The sequence below is a fragment of the Toxotes jaculatrix genome, chromosome 2 (genome assembly GCF_017976425.1).
Source record: "Toxotes jaculatrix isolate fToxJac2 chromosome 2, fToxJac2.pri, whole genome shotgun sequence".
In the NCBI taxonomy this organism is placed as follows: Eukaryota; Metazoa; Chordata; class Actinopteri; family Toxotidae; genus Toxotes; species Toxotes jaculatrix.
The window spans coordinates 25,262,854-25,277,229 of NC_054395.1; the positions used below are offsets into that span (position 1 = coordinate 25,262,854).

At 40.3% G+C, this 14,376-nt stretch overlaps 3 protein-coding genes across 5 annotated transcripts; 2 read left to right on the forward strand and 1 right to left on the reverse strand.

The window, feature by feature from the left end:
* Positions 1 to 625: 625 nt before the first annotated feature.
* On the forward strand, positions 626 to 6,173 carry gpkow (G patch domain and KOW motifs). Its single transcript, XM_041059838.1, has 11 exons — positions 626 to 819; positions 1,036 to 1,205; positions 1,402 to 1,547; positions 2,832 to 2,938; positions 3,461 to 3,665; positions 3,798 to 3,930; positions 4,131 to 4,320; positions 4,510 to 4,630; positions 4,873 to 4,942; positions 5,702 to 5,787; positions 5,892 to 6,173. The coding sequence occupies exons 1-11, from the start codon at positions 626 to 628 to the stop codon at positions 6,018 to 6,020; spliced, it is 1,551 nt and encodes a 516-aa protein (XP_040915772.1). The 3' UTR covers positions 6,021 to 6,173.
* pqbp1 (polyglutamine binding protein 1) lies at positions 6,173 to 9,408 on the reverse strand. 3 transcript variants are annotated; one of them, XM_041059842.1, is made up of 7 exons: positions 9,333 to 9,408; positions 8,525 to 8,592; positions 8,310 to 8,418; positions 8,001 to 8,101; positions 7,458 to 7,628; positions 7,307 to 7,364; positions 6,173 to 6,610 (listed from the first exon to the last, which is right to left on the reverse strand). In XM_041059842.1, the coding sequence occupies exons 2-7, from the start codon at positions 8,589 to 8,591 to the stop codon at positions 6,460 to 6,462; spliced, it is 657 nt and encodes a 218-aa protein (XP_040915776.1). In that variant the 5' UTR covers position 8,592; positions 9,333 to 9,408; the 3' UTR covers positions 6,173 to 6,459. The 3 variants fall into 3 exon arrangements, with proteins under 3 accessions (XP_040915776.1, XP_040915775.1, XP_040915773.1); XM_041059841.1 differs by having other exon boundaries at positions 7,458 to 7,625; positions 8,310 to 8,421; XM_041059839.1 differs by having other exon boundaries at positions 8,310 to 8,421.
* An 18-nt stretch (positions 9,409 to 9,426) lies between these two features.
* On the forward strand, positions 9,427 to 12,912 carry timm17b (translocase of inner mitochondrial membrane 17 homolog B (yeast)). Its single transcript, XM_041059843.1, has 6 exons — positions 9,427 to 9,462; positions 10,519 to 10,618; positions 10,701 to 10,764; positions 11,041 to 11,169; positions 11,278 to 11,388; positions 11,789 to 12,912. The coding sequence occupies exons 1-6, from the start codon at positions 9,437 to 9,439 to the stop codon at positions 11,869 to 11,871; spliced, it is 513 nt and encodes a 170-aa protein (XP_040915777.1). The 5' UTR covers positions 9,427 to 9,436; the 3' UTR covers positions 11,872 to 12,912.
* The last annotated feature ends 1,464 nt before the right edge of the window (positions 12,913 to 14,376 follow it).

A 14,376-nucleotide genomic window follows, 5' to 3' on the forward strand; every position in this document is an offset into this window, starting at 1 on the left:
TCAAGGTCGCAGCAATTGATCTTAAGGTTATAAAGCTGAGAGTTTAGTTCAGATTAAACTTTAATGAGCACCATAGAGAAAACGGCCCTATGTTGCAAGCATATTTTTGGGCATGAACTACGGGCCCTTCAGTCCGAACAAGACTAATTCCTACTTTTCAAGAACAAAATAAGAACATCATTTTAAAAGAGAAGGTAAAATTGTCAATAAGAAATTAACAAAATTAGTGGGAAAAGTGGAATATATTCTGCAATAAAAAATAAACAAAATTATCACAAAAACGTAAATATTAGCTGTAACAAGACTACCACCTTGCAATGACTGTTCTGACAAGCAAAATATATTAACACATATATTGTTGCCTATTATATGTAAATATGTGTAAAATGTTGTTTATTTTGTCTGTCTCGTTTTCTGTCTCTTCACTGTGCATTAAAATGTACTTTTAAATCTAATATTATTTTACAGAATAAGTCCGCACTGCTAAAGGGCCGTTGTACCTTTAATTTCGAGGCATCATGGGAATTGTAGTCGTTTGGAACAACGGAACCGAATCAAATGTTGCGGAAACAGAACTACAACTACCAGAATGCCTTTCTCCTACTTCTGTCTGTTACAAACAATAATGGCATCGCACGGGGAAGACACGGGTACCTCAAAGTCTGGTGCTTCTAGGGAACAGGCGGAGCGGAAAACAGCCGCGGTGTCGTTTGGTTTCAGTAAAACAGTTAGCAAGTTTAAACATTCTTTTGGCGACGCTGTGACCAAGAAAGAAGACAGAGATTACTTGACTGGAATTGATAGAAATGAATTGCAAAGGTAGGCTTCGTGTGCTAATGCTAACTAACTAGCTAGTTCATACATTAGGTTTAACGTAACTGTAACGCTTCCGTGCTGATATAACTAATTAGCTGTTAAATTATCACGCATTGTTAACAGAAGTGAAGTATGTGTGTACGTTATTCGGCCTGAGACAGCTGATCTTTTTTGAAGCGGCCGTAGCTGCTAGCTCACCAACGTCTGTCTTTCGTGCAGTTCAAAACCATCAGAGAAGCCCAAAGAGCTTATCATCCCCCTGATCCACAAGAACCGCTGGCACAGACCGGACCGACCGGACCAGAGCGAGGAGAGAGGAGGCAAAACACAAGCGACAACCCAAGATAATGACTCGGTGGAGTCTCAGGCAGTCAAAGAACTCATTGAAGGTAAACAAATGTTTGGTTACTCCAGGGAAAAATCACAAATGATGTTGATTTTTGAAGTGAAAAGAAGAAAATACCATTCCTGCAGCAAACAGACACTAAAAATTTGCCTTTCCTCTTTAAACAGTAACTGTGACATGCAGAGTAAGAGTAGCTCTCACGATAATGCGCCTTATACTTCTCCAACTTGTGTTTTCAGAATCACGGAGGCAGCTTGAACAGTTTCAGAATGGCCCCCAGTCACAAAGTAACCTGAACCTCTCCATCCCCTTGTTGATGCAAAACAAAGTACCGGAGGGTTTCGAGGATGGAGACCACATAAAGGTGGATCTACGGCCTGAGTCTGTAAGTATGTGGACCAAGACAGGGACAGATACTCTCTCTAATCTGCAGTTATGTTTTTAAATTTTTTGGGTGAACTATAGAGCATAGTCAAGACATAGGTAATACACCCAAGCATGAGAGGAATTGGAAGAAGTGATGGAAATTAGATAATTGGCTGCCTAATTGAAAGTTAGAGGATGCCACAGAAATAAAAAAAAATAAGAAACAGCAAGGCCAAATTGATTGATTTGATCACTTAGATTCATTGAATCAAGTGTCCAATCAATTATTATAACATGGACAAAAGTACTATGTTAAAATAAAACTCATATCAGTATTTAGGTAATGCTAGCTGATAGCATGTCTTTTTCCAACTGGCCATCATGAACATTCATGTAAATGTACCTACTCAGACACCAGGGAGTTGCTGATTGCTTTTATTTAGTACGTTTTCTGCTGTTGTTGGCTAACTTCCTTGCTCAAATGCTTTTGAATTAATTAGCTGTGATTGCTGAACTTGTTATCAGACGATCTGGTGTCAGATCACAATATAATCTGCCAGAGATGCATTTTAGTGAGCATATGAAAATGCCTGACAGGATGAAATGTCTGGCAGACTGGCTACTTTGAGTCAGATTGAAATTTGAGTGTGTGAAAGTGCTGACTGTAAACCGAGTAGAATAACACCCTGTGTGCATACATAGTTGAGCCCATGTTTGTGGGTATGGACGACTTTGTCAGTACCGTAAGGCTTTGGTGGCAGACGGACATCAGCATTCTCCCCAGAGACACGCAGGCAGCCAATCAGATCTCTTTCTGTTTCTGTCCATCCGAGGCCTCACGCCTCGTCACTGTCATCCCATATCTGCTCCCAATCACTGTAGATGTGACTGTCAGAACAGGGGAGTCAGGGGAAACTTGCTCAGTGTGGCCCGCAGCTCATTTTAATGCAGTCTAGCCTGAGGGAGAGGGCTCTCGGCTTCCCTCAGAGGGAAGCCTTCAGTGGAGAGAGATGAGCAGGGCCACTGCTCTGATGAGGGCTGCTGCTGCCTGGTGACTTTTTTAGTCAGCCTGGGCTGAGTCTGACAGCCTGAAGCCAAAAGGCTGAGTAAGACCGACATCACAAACCGCTTCTCTCTGTCAGCTGCCACAAACATTTTTTTTGTGTGTTTCAGGACTCAAAGATTACATAAGCACCTCATTTAAAGGACATATTTTTAATACAGACTGTTTTTTGTTTTTCTTTTCTTTGTTTTTCTAGCGCTTAATGTCCAAATATGTAATATCACCGTTTGTGTTTCTCAGTCAACAGAGGCAGATTATGAGAGTGTTCCTGTTGAGGCTTATGGACTCGCAATGCTGAAGGGAATGGGGTGGAAGAAAGGGGAAGGCATAGGACGCACCTTCAAACAGTAAGTAACAAATTCACCCTTTGCTTTACCATTTTCTCTGTTAATTTAACATTTAAAGATGAACCTTCACCACTGTGATGTTCAGATTTGAGCTGAAACAATCGATCAGTCAACCTATAAAAAATAAATTGGCAACATATTTGCTTAATTCGTTTATTTAACCAAAAACACTTTAGCTTCAGCTTCTCAAATATGAGTTTTTTTTTCACAGATTTGCATTAGTATAATGTCAATATGTTGGAGTTTTGGACTGTTGGCCAGACCATACGACACTTTTGAGGACGCCACCATGAGCTTTCATTTTTCACAATTTTTTTTACATTTCATATACTGAATGATTTATTAATTAATAGAAAAAAGAATACAGATGAACTGATGATGAAAATGATCAGTTACGAGTGAAATCTGAAGGTTTTTGTGCATTAACCTGCAGCAGTACCATACCTCAACCTCTAGCCTATTTTCTGCACGTCTTTTTTCTCTGTTCATTGTTTGAACACTGATGACCCTTGTCTGCTATAGAGATGTGAAGCCAATTGAACATGAGCTGCGTCCAAAAGGTTTGGGTCTTGGAGCAGATCGTTCAGCGATAAAGGACCTGGAGCCCACCAGAAAACAACGTCCCCCCAAGCCAGGCGAGGAGCGAGAGAAGGAGGAGGAACTAGTGATGGGCCCTGGGGGCTGTGTGCTGGTGGAGTCAGGAGCACATAAAGACCTGTATGGCAAGGTACAGTAGAAATGAAATGTCTGTTGACACACTCTATATACAGCACTACACACTGAAAAAGGTATCACTACTTCTTATTTCTATAGATTGTTTCTTCTGACTTCTCTCATAAGTTTCGTTCATGTGCTACAGATTGAAGGCGTTGATCCAGACAATGCACGAGTTGTGGTGAAGCTGGCTATTGGTGGCAAGTCTGTGACAATCAGCCAGTACGCAGTTAAACTGGTTGGGTGCAAGGAATACGACAAATACAGCAAAGACCTCAGTGAGTAACTCTGAACAAATGAAATAGAAAAGGGCAACATTTATAGAAAGAGATCTGGATGATAATGGACTTGGAACAACTGTTCATGTCTTATTAAAATTAACTATTAATTACAGGTTAATAGTTAAAAGAAAAAAAATTAATCTATAATGAAATGAATGACAGGGTTAAGCATGTTTATCTGTTCATCCACTGACCAGGTCGCCTGAGTAAAGCTCACAAAGACAAGGAAAAGGAGAAAGAGAAGGAGAAAGAACGAGAGAAGGAGCGACAGCGGCGGGAAGAAAAAGAGAGGCGAAGTAATGGCGACGAGGTGAAACACAAACCCTCAGAAAGAGATGGAGAAAAAGATGAGAGGAAGAGGAAACACAGAGAATCAAGTCAAGACAGGTACATTTCCACCAAAAGATGAAGATACAGCAGTTTTTTTCTTTCTTATCAACCAGTAGTCTAAATTTTAATATTTTATTTATTTGACCATTCTGCAATATGTCATTTCCATTTATTGGTCAATATTTTATCAATGTTTTCTTCAGATAAACACACTGTATTTTTGTTTTTCTTCTCTTTCCTCCCTAGAGAGAAGCCTCCAGTGAAAGAAGCAAGGCGGCCACCAGCTCCCCCCTCCTGGCTCCAGAGAGACTTGAAAGTTCGTTTTATTGACAAAGCTTTCAAAGGGGGAAGGTACTACAACTCAAAGGTATTGATACATATGGCTTGATCAACAAAGCATCTTTTCTTTGTATCAGCTGTAAACCCTCCCAGTGCCTGTTATCATCAGATGGTTATTTTGGACAAAGAAATGTTGAGGGACTAAGTATTTGCTCATATTATCCCATTATAGTATAGTATATACTATTATACTATGCTATACTACTACTATACTATTATAAATCTTGGATGTGTCTCATGGCTCTTAAAATCAGTTTGTTTTTCTTCTAGATGCGTGTGGAGGATGTCCTGACACCAATTACCTGTGTGTGTCGAACTGAAGAGGGAAGACTTTTGGACGGTGAGTCATTAGTGCCATCTCACTTTGTCTTGGTGTTAGTTCTTTCTCCCTCTCTCTCTCTGCAGTTTTATTCCCTAATTAAAGCTGAATGCGAAATGTGATGTGCAAAGGATGTGTTCTGAGCGTGTCTGTTAATTTTCATAATACTTAGGTTTGGTGTTATTGTGAAATCAGTATAGCCAGGTAGTTTCTCCTGCTCATAGATCTTGTTCTCTTTGGTTAAAGCTGAGGCAGTCTATTATTTGTATGTAGTATTTTTGGTGTTAATGTAAGGAACAGATATTTGGGAAATGTATTTTTAAGAATTAGATGAGAAGATCAATACCAGTCGTGTGTCTGCCTGTTAACCATAGTTGGAGTCAGAATATCTAACTCAGCAAGAAAGCGAACACTTCCTGAAATGTCAGACTATCCCTTTACACTTCTGACCATACATCTCTTAATTTACATCATATTGATATTCCTATATTCCTTACAGTTGGCAGACATTTTATGCATGTGTATTGGTCATTGCTTGGGATCCTGTGCTATTTCTTGATTCAGTAGTTTTTGTGAGAACAGGTGTAGTTCTCTCTTCAGCACTGACTAAATTGTAAGTTAACTGGTATCTAAATAGAGACATTAAAAAAATAACTAATTATGCTCTTGTAGCGTATCTGCTGAGTTAAAATGAACAGACAGCCTCTTACTGATGCTATATTAACTGTTTCTGTAAAAATCCTTAGGTGAATAACTCACTGTTTCTTCTTGTGGTGGCAGATGTGAAGCAGGACATGCTGGAAACCATTGTCCCAAAAAGTGAATATGATTCTGTAATGGTTGTACTGGGTGAACACAGGGGTCAGGTGAGCACATCATCATCTGGATCATCTTCCCTGCAGCTAATCTGTACTGGTTTGAATGCGACTAATTAAGTTACTAATCACTGTATTTGCATTTGTCTCTACAGGTCGGCCGGATTCTCCAGCGGGACAAGAACAAGTGCAGAGCGATGGTTCAGCTCGACCGATATGAGGAGAAAGTGTTCACACTGGAATATGACTCGATTTGTCACTATGTAGGAGCAGCAGACCACTGATCGACATATTTCTGATTTTCATTCAGATATTGCCAGTCCTTTTTCATCTGACCCTAAATGTTGTTTTTGTTATAATATTAAGAAAATAATGAAATTAAAATTTTAGTACATTGCAATTTTATAATAAAATGTTGTCAACAAAAGTTGAGTCATTTTCACAGTAATCATTAAATTTATTAGCAAATGATGCCCACTAATTGCCCAAATAACAACAAGAGGGTCAATCTTCAGGTCTTATAAAAACATATTTACAACTGTTCTACACATTTGACAAGAGACTGAACGCACTGGTTGTACAAAAGCTGCAAATTCGTTTTCTGACGTTCACACATTTCACAACAAAAAGAAAACTTAAGAGAGATGCGAGTCTGCAACGGCGGAGGAGCAGAGGGCCGACAAACTGCGTCTTTGTTGGTTGTTTTCCTCCTGGGAGCGCAGCTTATTCCTTGGGTAGTTGGTTTGCTGCGTTAGCCCTGAGCACGGCTCCTGGACTGGGGTACGGCCTCTGCTGGAACAGAGGCCCTGCAGCTGTGGTGTCTGCACCTGTCTTAGCTTCATTACGCTTCGGCAGACCACTTGACCATGTGCCCCTGTAAAGATGGATGTTTATTTTAGTAAACTGTTTGACTTAATACGTTATGATTGCACTTTAAAGGGGAACTACACCTATTTAACACATCACATGAGTTTACCGGGTATTATTAGTACCACTCAGCCTGTGATAATAATTGTATAATGTCTTCTGTGGCTCTGTGTTGTCATTGGGGTTATTTCAGTTTGACCACAGAGACTTATTTAAAACAGAAGGCCTGTGATACAAACAGGAGGTGTGGAGATTGAAATACATGGTGGTTTATCTGGCAGGGGGGGTTGAATGAAAAAAATCATTATGTTGCATTATGGGAAATATAGGAGCTGGTGTTTTCAAGTGTAACCCAAAATATATTTTGTAACCGTGTCTGTTAATTCCCATAACACATCTGGCTAGGTGTTATTATGAAGATTGTGAAGCCAGGTAGCCATCTTTACTCCTGTTCATAAATCCTGTATACAGATGCCTCTCTGGGTGAAGCTCTCTAGATAGTATATTTACACTTGATGATAAATGGTACTAAATGGAAACAAAAATGTGTTTGAGCTAAATCTATACTGGGGACAGAAATTCAGAGCATATTGGCTCCAATTTTGTTCTCTCGTCTTAGTCTGGCTCTTGAAAGCCTCTCAACTTTACAGAAGTACAGTCCTAAATTGCTGGACGATCCTTGTAATGACTGTAAATACTGTACCTTGGGGCATCAGAATAAGCACTTGGATCCATAGGGTCCATCTCATCATCTTTTCTACCTGAAAGGAAAGGTAATATGTGACATCCATTTGTTTAAAAGGCATCATCAGTTTGAAAATGCGTGTGTAGTATGTAATAGATGTAAACATTACCTCTTTTGCTCTTGCTGTATGGTGCAGTGTCTTCCCTCCTCTGCTTTCTTCTGTCTCTGTCCCTCACGTCATCCCTGTCTCGGTCCCGGTCCCTTTCCCGATCTCTGTCTCGCTCTCGTTCTCTGTCTGGCTTCTCAAACTGCCTCTCAATTCTTTCTTCTCCTCCATCTACTAAAAAATAAAAATACAGAGTCATCACCTCTGAATAAACTGGTGTTTCATTGCGTTAGGCCCATGGCACAAAGAAGGCTCAACAGTGTGCTCCAGCATCCCAGAACTACCACCTGTTTACCTGCACCCACGCACACAACACAACCCTCCTTAACAGGTAAAATTCACTCCAATATCACCAGCCACCAGCAAGTTAACTAACTACAACTATCTAACTGTGTCAAACTAGACGGCACATTGCTCAAGCCATCAAGCAACAGCCAAGTACTCATCCTCAGCTACTTCATCTTAGCAAGCGATATACACTCCTGTTTAAAGCACGACAAGCTTACACTACAAATTAGAGAGTAAAGAGGTTTTATAATGTCATACCTCTTAGTTTCTTGGCAGCTTTTGTCACCACCGCAGACGGGTCATTTGGGGACAGCCAGGACACCAAGTCTGTTTCCACATTCCAGTAATAAGGGAGACCACTGTGATTTGTAGGAAAAAGTAAATAAAAGGCATGAATTTGCAGCCATGATGTAAATGATAAATTACTGAGAAACGCACTAGAGCAAAAAATGGTAAGATTTTATGGGATTTCAAACTTCTGAAACTCTTACAAGAGCTGAAAAGTTAAAAATTTTAGGTATGTAAATATATCAGCAACAACATATTGTAGAAATCAACTATACGTACCAAGCAGGGTCGAACACTTTGTACCAGTTTGGTGGGAGGCTCTCTAGTCTGGTGGCTTCATAATCTACGTTGTTGTCATCATAATCTTCAGCTATAATCTCCTCATCTGCTTCTGGATGAATTGGTGGAGAAACGACACATGAAAGTGTGAAGCATAAGCAAAAGTGTCTGAATGCTATGGGTCCTGGATGTTCTTAAATGATGTTTCGTTCTACCTTGCTCTGTTGGTTTAACAATCCCTCTCTTGGCCAAGCGGGCCAACAGTGCCGGAGGTAGAGGCATCCTGAAACACAGAGGATGGAGAATGAAGTCATGAAGCAACAAGAACAGGAAATCTTAATCTACCGACTAAAGCAGATGGAAGCAGGGATGCACAGATTTTGTCAAAAAAATATAAAGTTACCCAATTACTTAAACAGAGAAAGTAAAAAAGCTGTTGTTGGAAAAATGTCGAATGGAACATTTCAGTCAGGCAGTAATTTACAGATCCTAACGTAATGTTATCATGGGGGGTCGGTGAGCTGCAGTCAGACAGCGAACACCAGTTGCCCTGAAGTCTTTTGATCTGAATTTCAGTTGAATATCCCACTTCAAACTGTAAAGCGAATTTTGGCAAGGACCTTTCGTGTGGTCTAGATATGGGGGGAAAAAGCACTAACGTTCCCCTTAAAACTGCCGAATCGGAAGCTAACATCAGCGTCGGACTCCTCCTGCATGCTGCTTTTTTACCTTTGTGGCTCCCGGTGAAACGTCTGTTTGTTTATGGTTGCTTGTACAGCTACTCTACCCTTAGCTTACGATTACTTTACAAAAAAACCCCAGGTATTGTGCATTTTGAAGCAATGCGACATGTATTTCAACAAAATGATTGCACCGGCCACTCGGTAACCCCGCAGCAACAGTTGAAAAATTAAACCAGCTAACACACATGTGCGTCAAGGAGGTAACACATAAACTACAGATACAATAAACATACTTTCTCCTATACAAATAGTAATGAATTAGGGATCATTTCGTCTTTACCTTTACGTTTATGAAAATCCAAAGACTGGACGATGCGCCTTCCCCCAAACAGCACACGGCGCGCGTAATGATGACGTTGCACAGTTCTCCTGACGACAACAAACATGGAGGAGTATGCCCGTGAACCTTGGTGAGATTAGTTTTTAAATTATTTGTCTTTCTCCGCTTGTTAAAAATTAGTCAGCCTTGGACATGGCTTTTGTCTTTTTTAATAGCGTCCTTAAGTTATCGTGAGAGCAGAGAAGTTCTGTGAGTTTGAGTTAGCCGGCTAGCTTAGTGAAGGGTCAGATATCTTAAGAGATAAAGCTGTGGTCACTGTGTTCCCACAGCAACTAGTGTAAGCTTCGGCAGCATTTTAGTTACATATATCAGTGTCTTTAAAGCTGAAGGTTTGGTCAACAGAAGAAAATAGACCCTAAAATATAATTCACTGTGCGCTGGGATTTATAAATGTCTAAATGAATCTGTAAATGTGTACTGAGATTTATAAAAGCATATACGAATGTAAAAATGTGCTCTGAGTTTTTAAATGTGTACACGTCTAAAGAGTTTGCAGGTGTATGCAGCTTAAAATCTGAATGTAAGTCTTGATAGAATATCTGACTATGACTACTAAAGCAATTTCTTACTAACTTACTGACCTTTTTGTGAATTGTAGTCTACAGTTGTACAAGAATATGTATTTTATTTTTGATTGATTGGTTAAGACAGAAGAAAGTAAAATATTTTGAACATCACACCCCAAGAGACTGAAGATACAATAATATAAAACACTAAGAAACTCAGTTTCTTAGTGTATTTAGGGGTTGTCTGATATTTTTTGCTTGATAAATTAATCAGTTATTAGATAGTTTGTTGTTTATTATTCTTTTAATTTATCAACTTATTGTTTCAGCATCAGTGTGACAGTGCAGCAGCATTATAGATCATTTAGATGTAATTACTCAAGCAGAAACATTGTCACTGATTTGCCATCAGTTCCCAAATCGGATATTGATCTCTCAATCCAAACGCATTGCAGGAGCACAGAGCAAACTCTGTTCCAATGCAAGTTTTCTTTGTAAAATAATCTTGTTTGGAATGGCTTTTTGGTGTAGACGTAACTTAGCATTGAGTGTTGCGTGGTTAAATAATTTATCATAATTTTTAAATTTGCATCCTCTCTCTTCTTAATGCCTTCCTGCAGTCCCTGGAGAATAGTGGATGACTGTGGAGGTGCTTTCACCATGGGTGCAATTGGAGGAGGAGTGTTCCAGGCAGTCAAGGGGTTTCGTAATGCCCCTGCAGTGAGTTCAAAGCATAATTGTTTGCTCTCTGATTCACATAAGGTTTTCAAAGGCAGAACTGAACAGCGCTCTAATGTTTCAGGGTGTCGGACACCGACTCAGAGGTAGTGCGAATGCAGTGAGAGTGAGAGCTCCACAGATTGGAGGTGAGGAGGTCTTGTTTTGTAATATTGGTAATCAAATGTTTACTAAGATTCATGGTTTTATACATACTTCCTGAAGCCACTGCATATGATTATGGTACATACTACAACACGAGGGTATCATAAGCGGTTATTTATCTGTAAAGTTATTTATTTAATTATATTTGGGTGCTCAAAGCCCTCTCTCAGAATTACTGAGGGTCACAGTTTCAGTGATTGAAAGCACATATTCAGCTAGACCTACCAACCCTCACAGGTTTGTTTTGGGTGGTTTTACAGGTAGCTTTGCTGTATGGGGTGGGCTCTTCTCCACAATCGACTGTGGTCTAGTTCGCATCAGGGGGAAAGAAGATCCTTGGAACTCGATAACAAGTGGGGCTCTAACTGGAGCCATCCTGGCATCACGCAGTAAGAAGGAGCCCATATAGTGCTGATCTTACCAGTGAGCTTGACATCGTTTTGCTCTGTCAACTGAATCAAATTGGCTGAATGAAGAAATTTTGTGTTCTTCTCCAGGTGGGCCCTTAGCTATGATGGGTTCTGCCATGATGGGAGGAATTTTGCTTGCTCTCATTGAGGGTTTTGGGATCCTCCTAACCAGATATACAGCGCAGCAGTTTCAGAATCGTGAGTGACGCTGATTGAGTTTTACAAATGAGATTTTTTGAAAATAATAATGAAATCATTTAGTCCCTCAATGTACTTCTGTAGTGTATGTCTGCAATCAAAGTATATAATCTGTGTATTCAAAATTTCACCACAGAAATCACAGGCACAATTAGGTATATCGTGCCTACACACACTGACTTGTTGAAAGGTGTTATGAGAAATGATGGAAAGCAGTAACTGGAAAAACGGATGTGACAGGCTGAGGAAAAGTTAGCACAAGAGAAAGTTACACTCTGTAGAGTGTAACTGTCTGGAAGCAGAGAAACATATTTTATTGATATCATGAACGACAGTACACTACCACAGAAACTTGACAACCAAACCTTTTTGTGTTTTCCTCTTCCTCTCTCTCCTCCAGCTATTCCTTTTGCAGACGACCCCAGTCAGTTACCTCCAAAGGATGGAGGCCAGCAACAAGGGGCAAAGGGGCAGTTTCAGTAGAGAGCAGTAAGGACTGAGTCCAGCTGTGGACACAGTGAGTCAGACCAGAGAGTAGGGGGGGACACCAAGAGACTACAGCAGGTATGAGGACGCCTGGGAGACAGAGATACTGGTCCCTTCAGTGGTGTCAAGTAGTTGCACGATGTGCTTATATCTCAGGGGCAAGTTACTGTGAATTTTAGTTATTTATGAGTGCATGTCTGTACGTGAACAGGGATCCTTCGGACAAACCTCATGTTTGCACCTCCAGCAACTCTCAACTTTCTGCAACATTTTAGTGGTTATTGTCTCATTTCTGTGGCCGTTTTGGGTCATATGTGCAATTCTGTAATGTATATATATAAAATCAATTTGATTACTCAACATCTTGGGAACTTTTAATAATCAAGCATCCAAAGATTTTATAACTGTACACATAAATTTAGTAAACATTAAAACCAGTGTTTAAATGGCTGAAAAGTACAAATGTAGTTGTGTGTGAGGAGCAACAAAGATGAGACCTATTCTTCAAGTTTGTGTTTTAATTATGTCAGCTGGAACAATGCAAGGACCTATGTGTGCTTTTAAATCATCATTAAATCATCCGTGTGCTTATGATGGGTTTAAGATCAACAAAACCTCATTCCTTTCTTTCTTTGCAGTCTCTCATCCCCTGGCAGCTTTTGTAACTTTGAATCTTTGTTCAACAATCATCATCTTGCATAGTAGAATTGATTAGCTCGAGTAATATCTGTACTACTGAAAAATAAGGTCCCTAGAAACCATAGCTTGAATGGCTTGTACTCAGTTCACTTAGCCAGTGTTCACGCACCCCTCCTCACTTTGATTGCTGCATTATCCACCAAGCAACCAAGCACTTTTTAAACTGTCTCTCTGCTCTCTTAAATTGGTAGCATCTGCCACAGCAGAGAGACGGTGCAGCATGATTCAGTGTTCTGCTGTCAAACGCTGTATGGAGAGAATGTTTATTTTATGTATTATCTTAATATATTTATCGTGCGTAAGTTGATTTAAAAAAAAACAATAAAGACATCAAGTGTTGTTGAAGACTTGGATTGGTGTTATTTTTTCTCATGGCCGTAGCTTTCCAAAGCTTAGAATTAGGCAGTGATGTGGGATAATAGAAGGTGTCATTTAGACATGATGTGCACCTGGGCTCAATCACCGTGGCTCGCTATTTACTGTGTAAGCGCGCCCCCTTGCCGCCTCCGTTCCGGTATCGCAGTCGCCTGCTCCTGTCCAAGGTCCTGAAACATTTCTCTAACTTGCTGAAGTGAACCATCTTGTCTCTTTCCCCCCCCTGACACTAACGTCTTAATATGCCTCTCTTCAGCTTAACAGTAACTCTGCAACAAATATCCCAGAGTGCAAGAGAGTTTCTCCTGAGTCTATCTCCACCTTCCCCTGGAAAGATTTCCACTGTCATCCTTTTAAACGGCTCAGCTCGTTTAATCCTGACGGCTGACCACCGCGGAAATGTGGACGCGTTTGTTTTAATAGTCCTCGCCGTTATGTGCCTGCTCGGATAAACAGCAATTGCAGTTTTCACACGTTTTGTACGCGCAGTGAGAAATTACCAGAAAGCGGCTTTAATTGGATTTCTAGGCTACAAGCAGGCGGTGAGCAAGATGGCCCGTAGCCTTTCAGCTGCACGGGCGTGCTGCATGTGGATATGAAATGACAGGCTGCAGACGGTCTTTTTTTTTTTTTTTTTTAAACTCCCAGAAAGTTTTCTGTTTTAGGGGCCAAATTTAAATCTGTGATCCACTGCGCATCGCAGATCCCCTGAGGAGTTGATGGTGGGATTTTTGGAGTGATTTCGTGGTGTTAAACTGCGGACATGGAAGCGCCAAAGAAAGGTAAGGACTCATTACAATGTCTCCGAAGTTCTGGCTGCACAAATAACATTGCATGAATATGCACATTATACCTTTGCACTGATGTTACCCTTACGTAAATGTATAGCGTTCAATACACTGTAAAGCTATATGCTGAGTGATGATTTTTTTTGATCATTTTTTCTGAAGCAATAAAGATAATCAATGTGCGTGACACCAGTGGTTAAACATAGTTCCTCCTGATAGATAAATATGTTTGCTACAATCAAAATTAAAGCTTATACTTTTAAAATTAATAGACAATGCAAAAATGACTTCATATTTAAGGTTTTAATAACATGACAGTGAGTTTCAGCTATCTGCCCATATTTTTGGCTGCTCCTTTGTGAGATAATAAATGTACCCACAGGCTTATGCTCTATGCAGGGCCTTATCAACAGGTGTTCATGGGCCTACTTGGGGATATTGCTGGGCTAAGTGCCACACTGCTCCCAATAAAGAAGTAGGTCACATCTGGTCTTATAATATGAGGCCTTCAGGACAGAATACCTGTCTGTTGTCACAGCCACGTGTCAGATCCTGTGCAGGATAATAAAACATGCACTGATATTGGCATTGAAATAATCACATGGAGGGAGATGGGACTGCAGGTTACAGTACGGTAAAG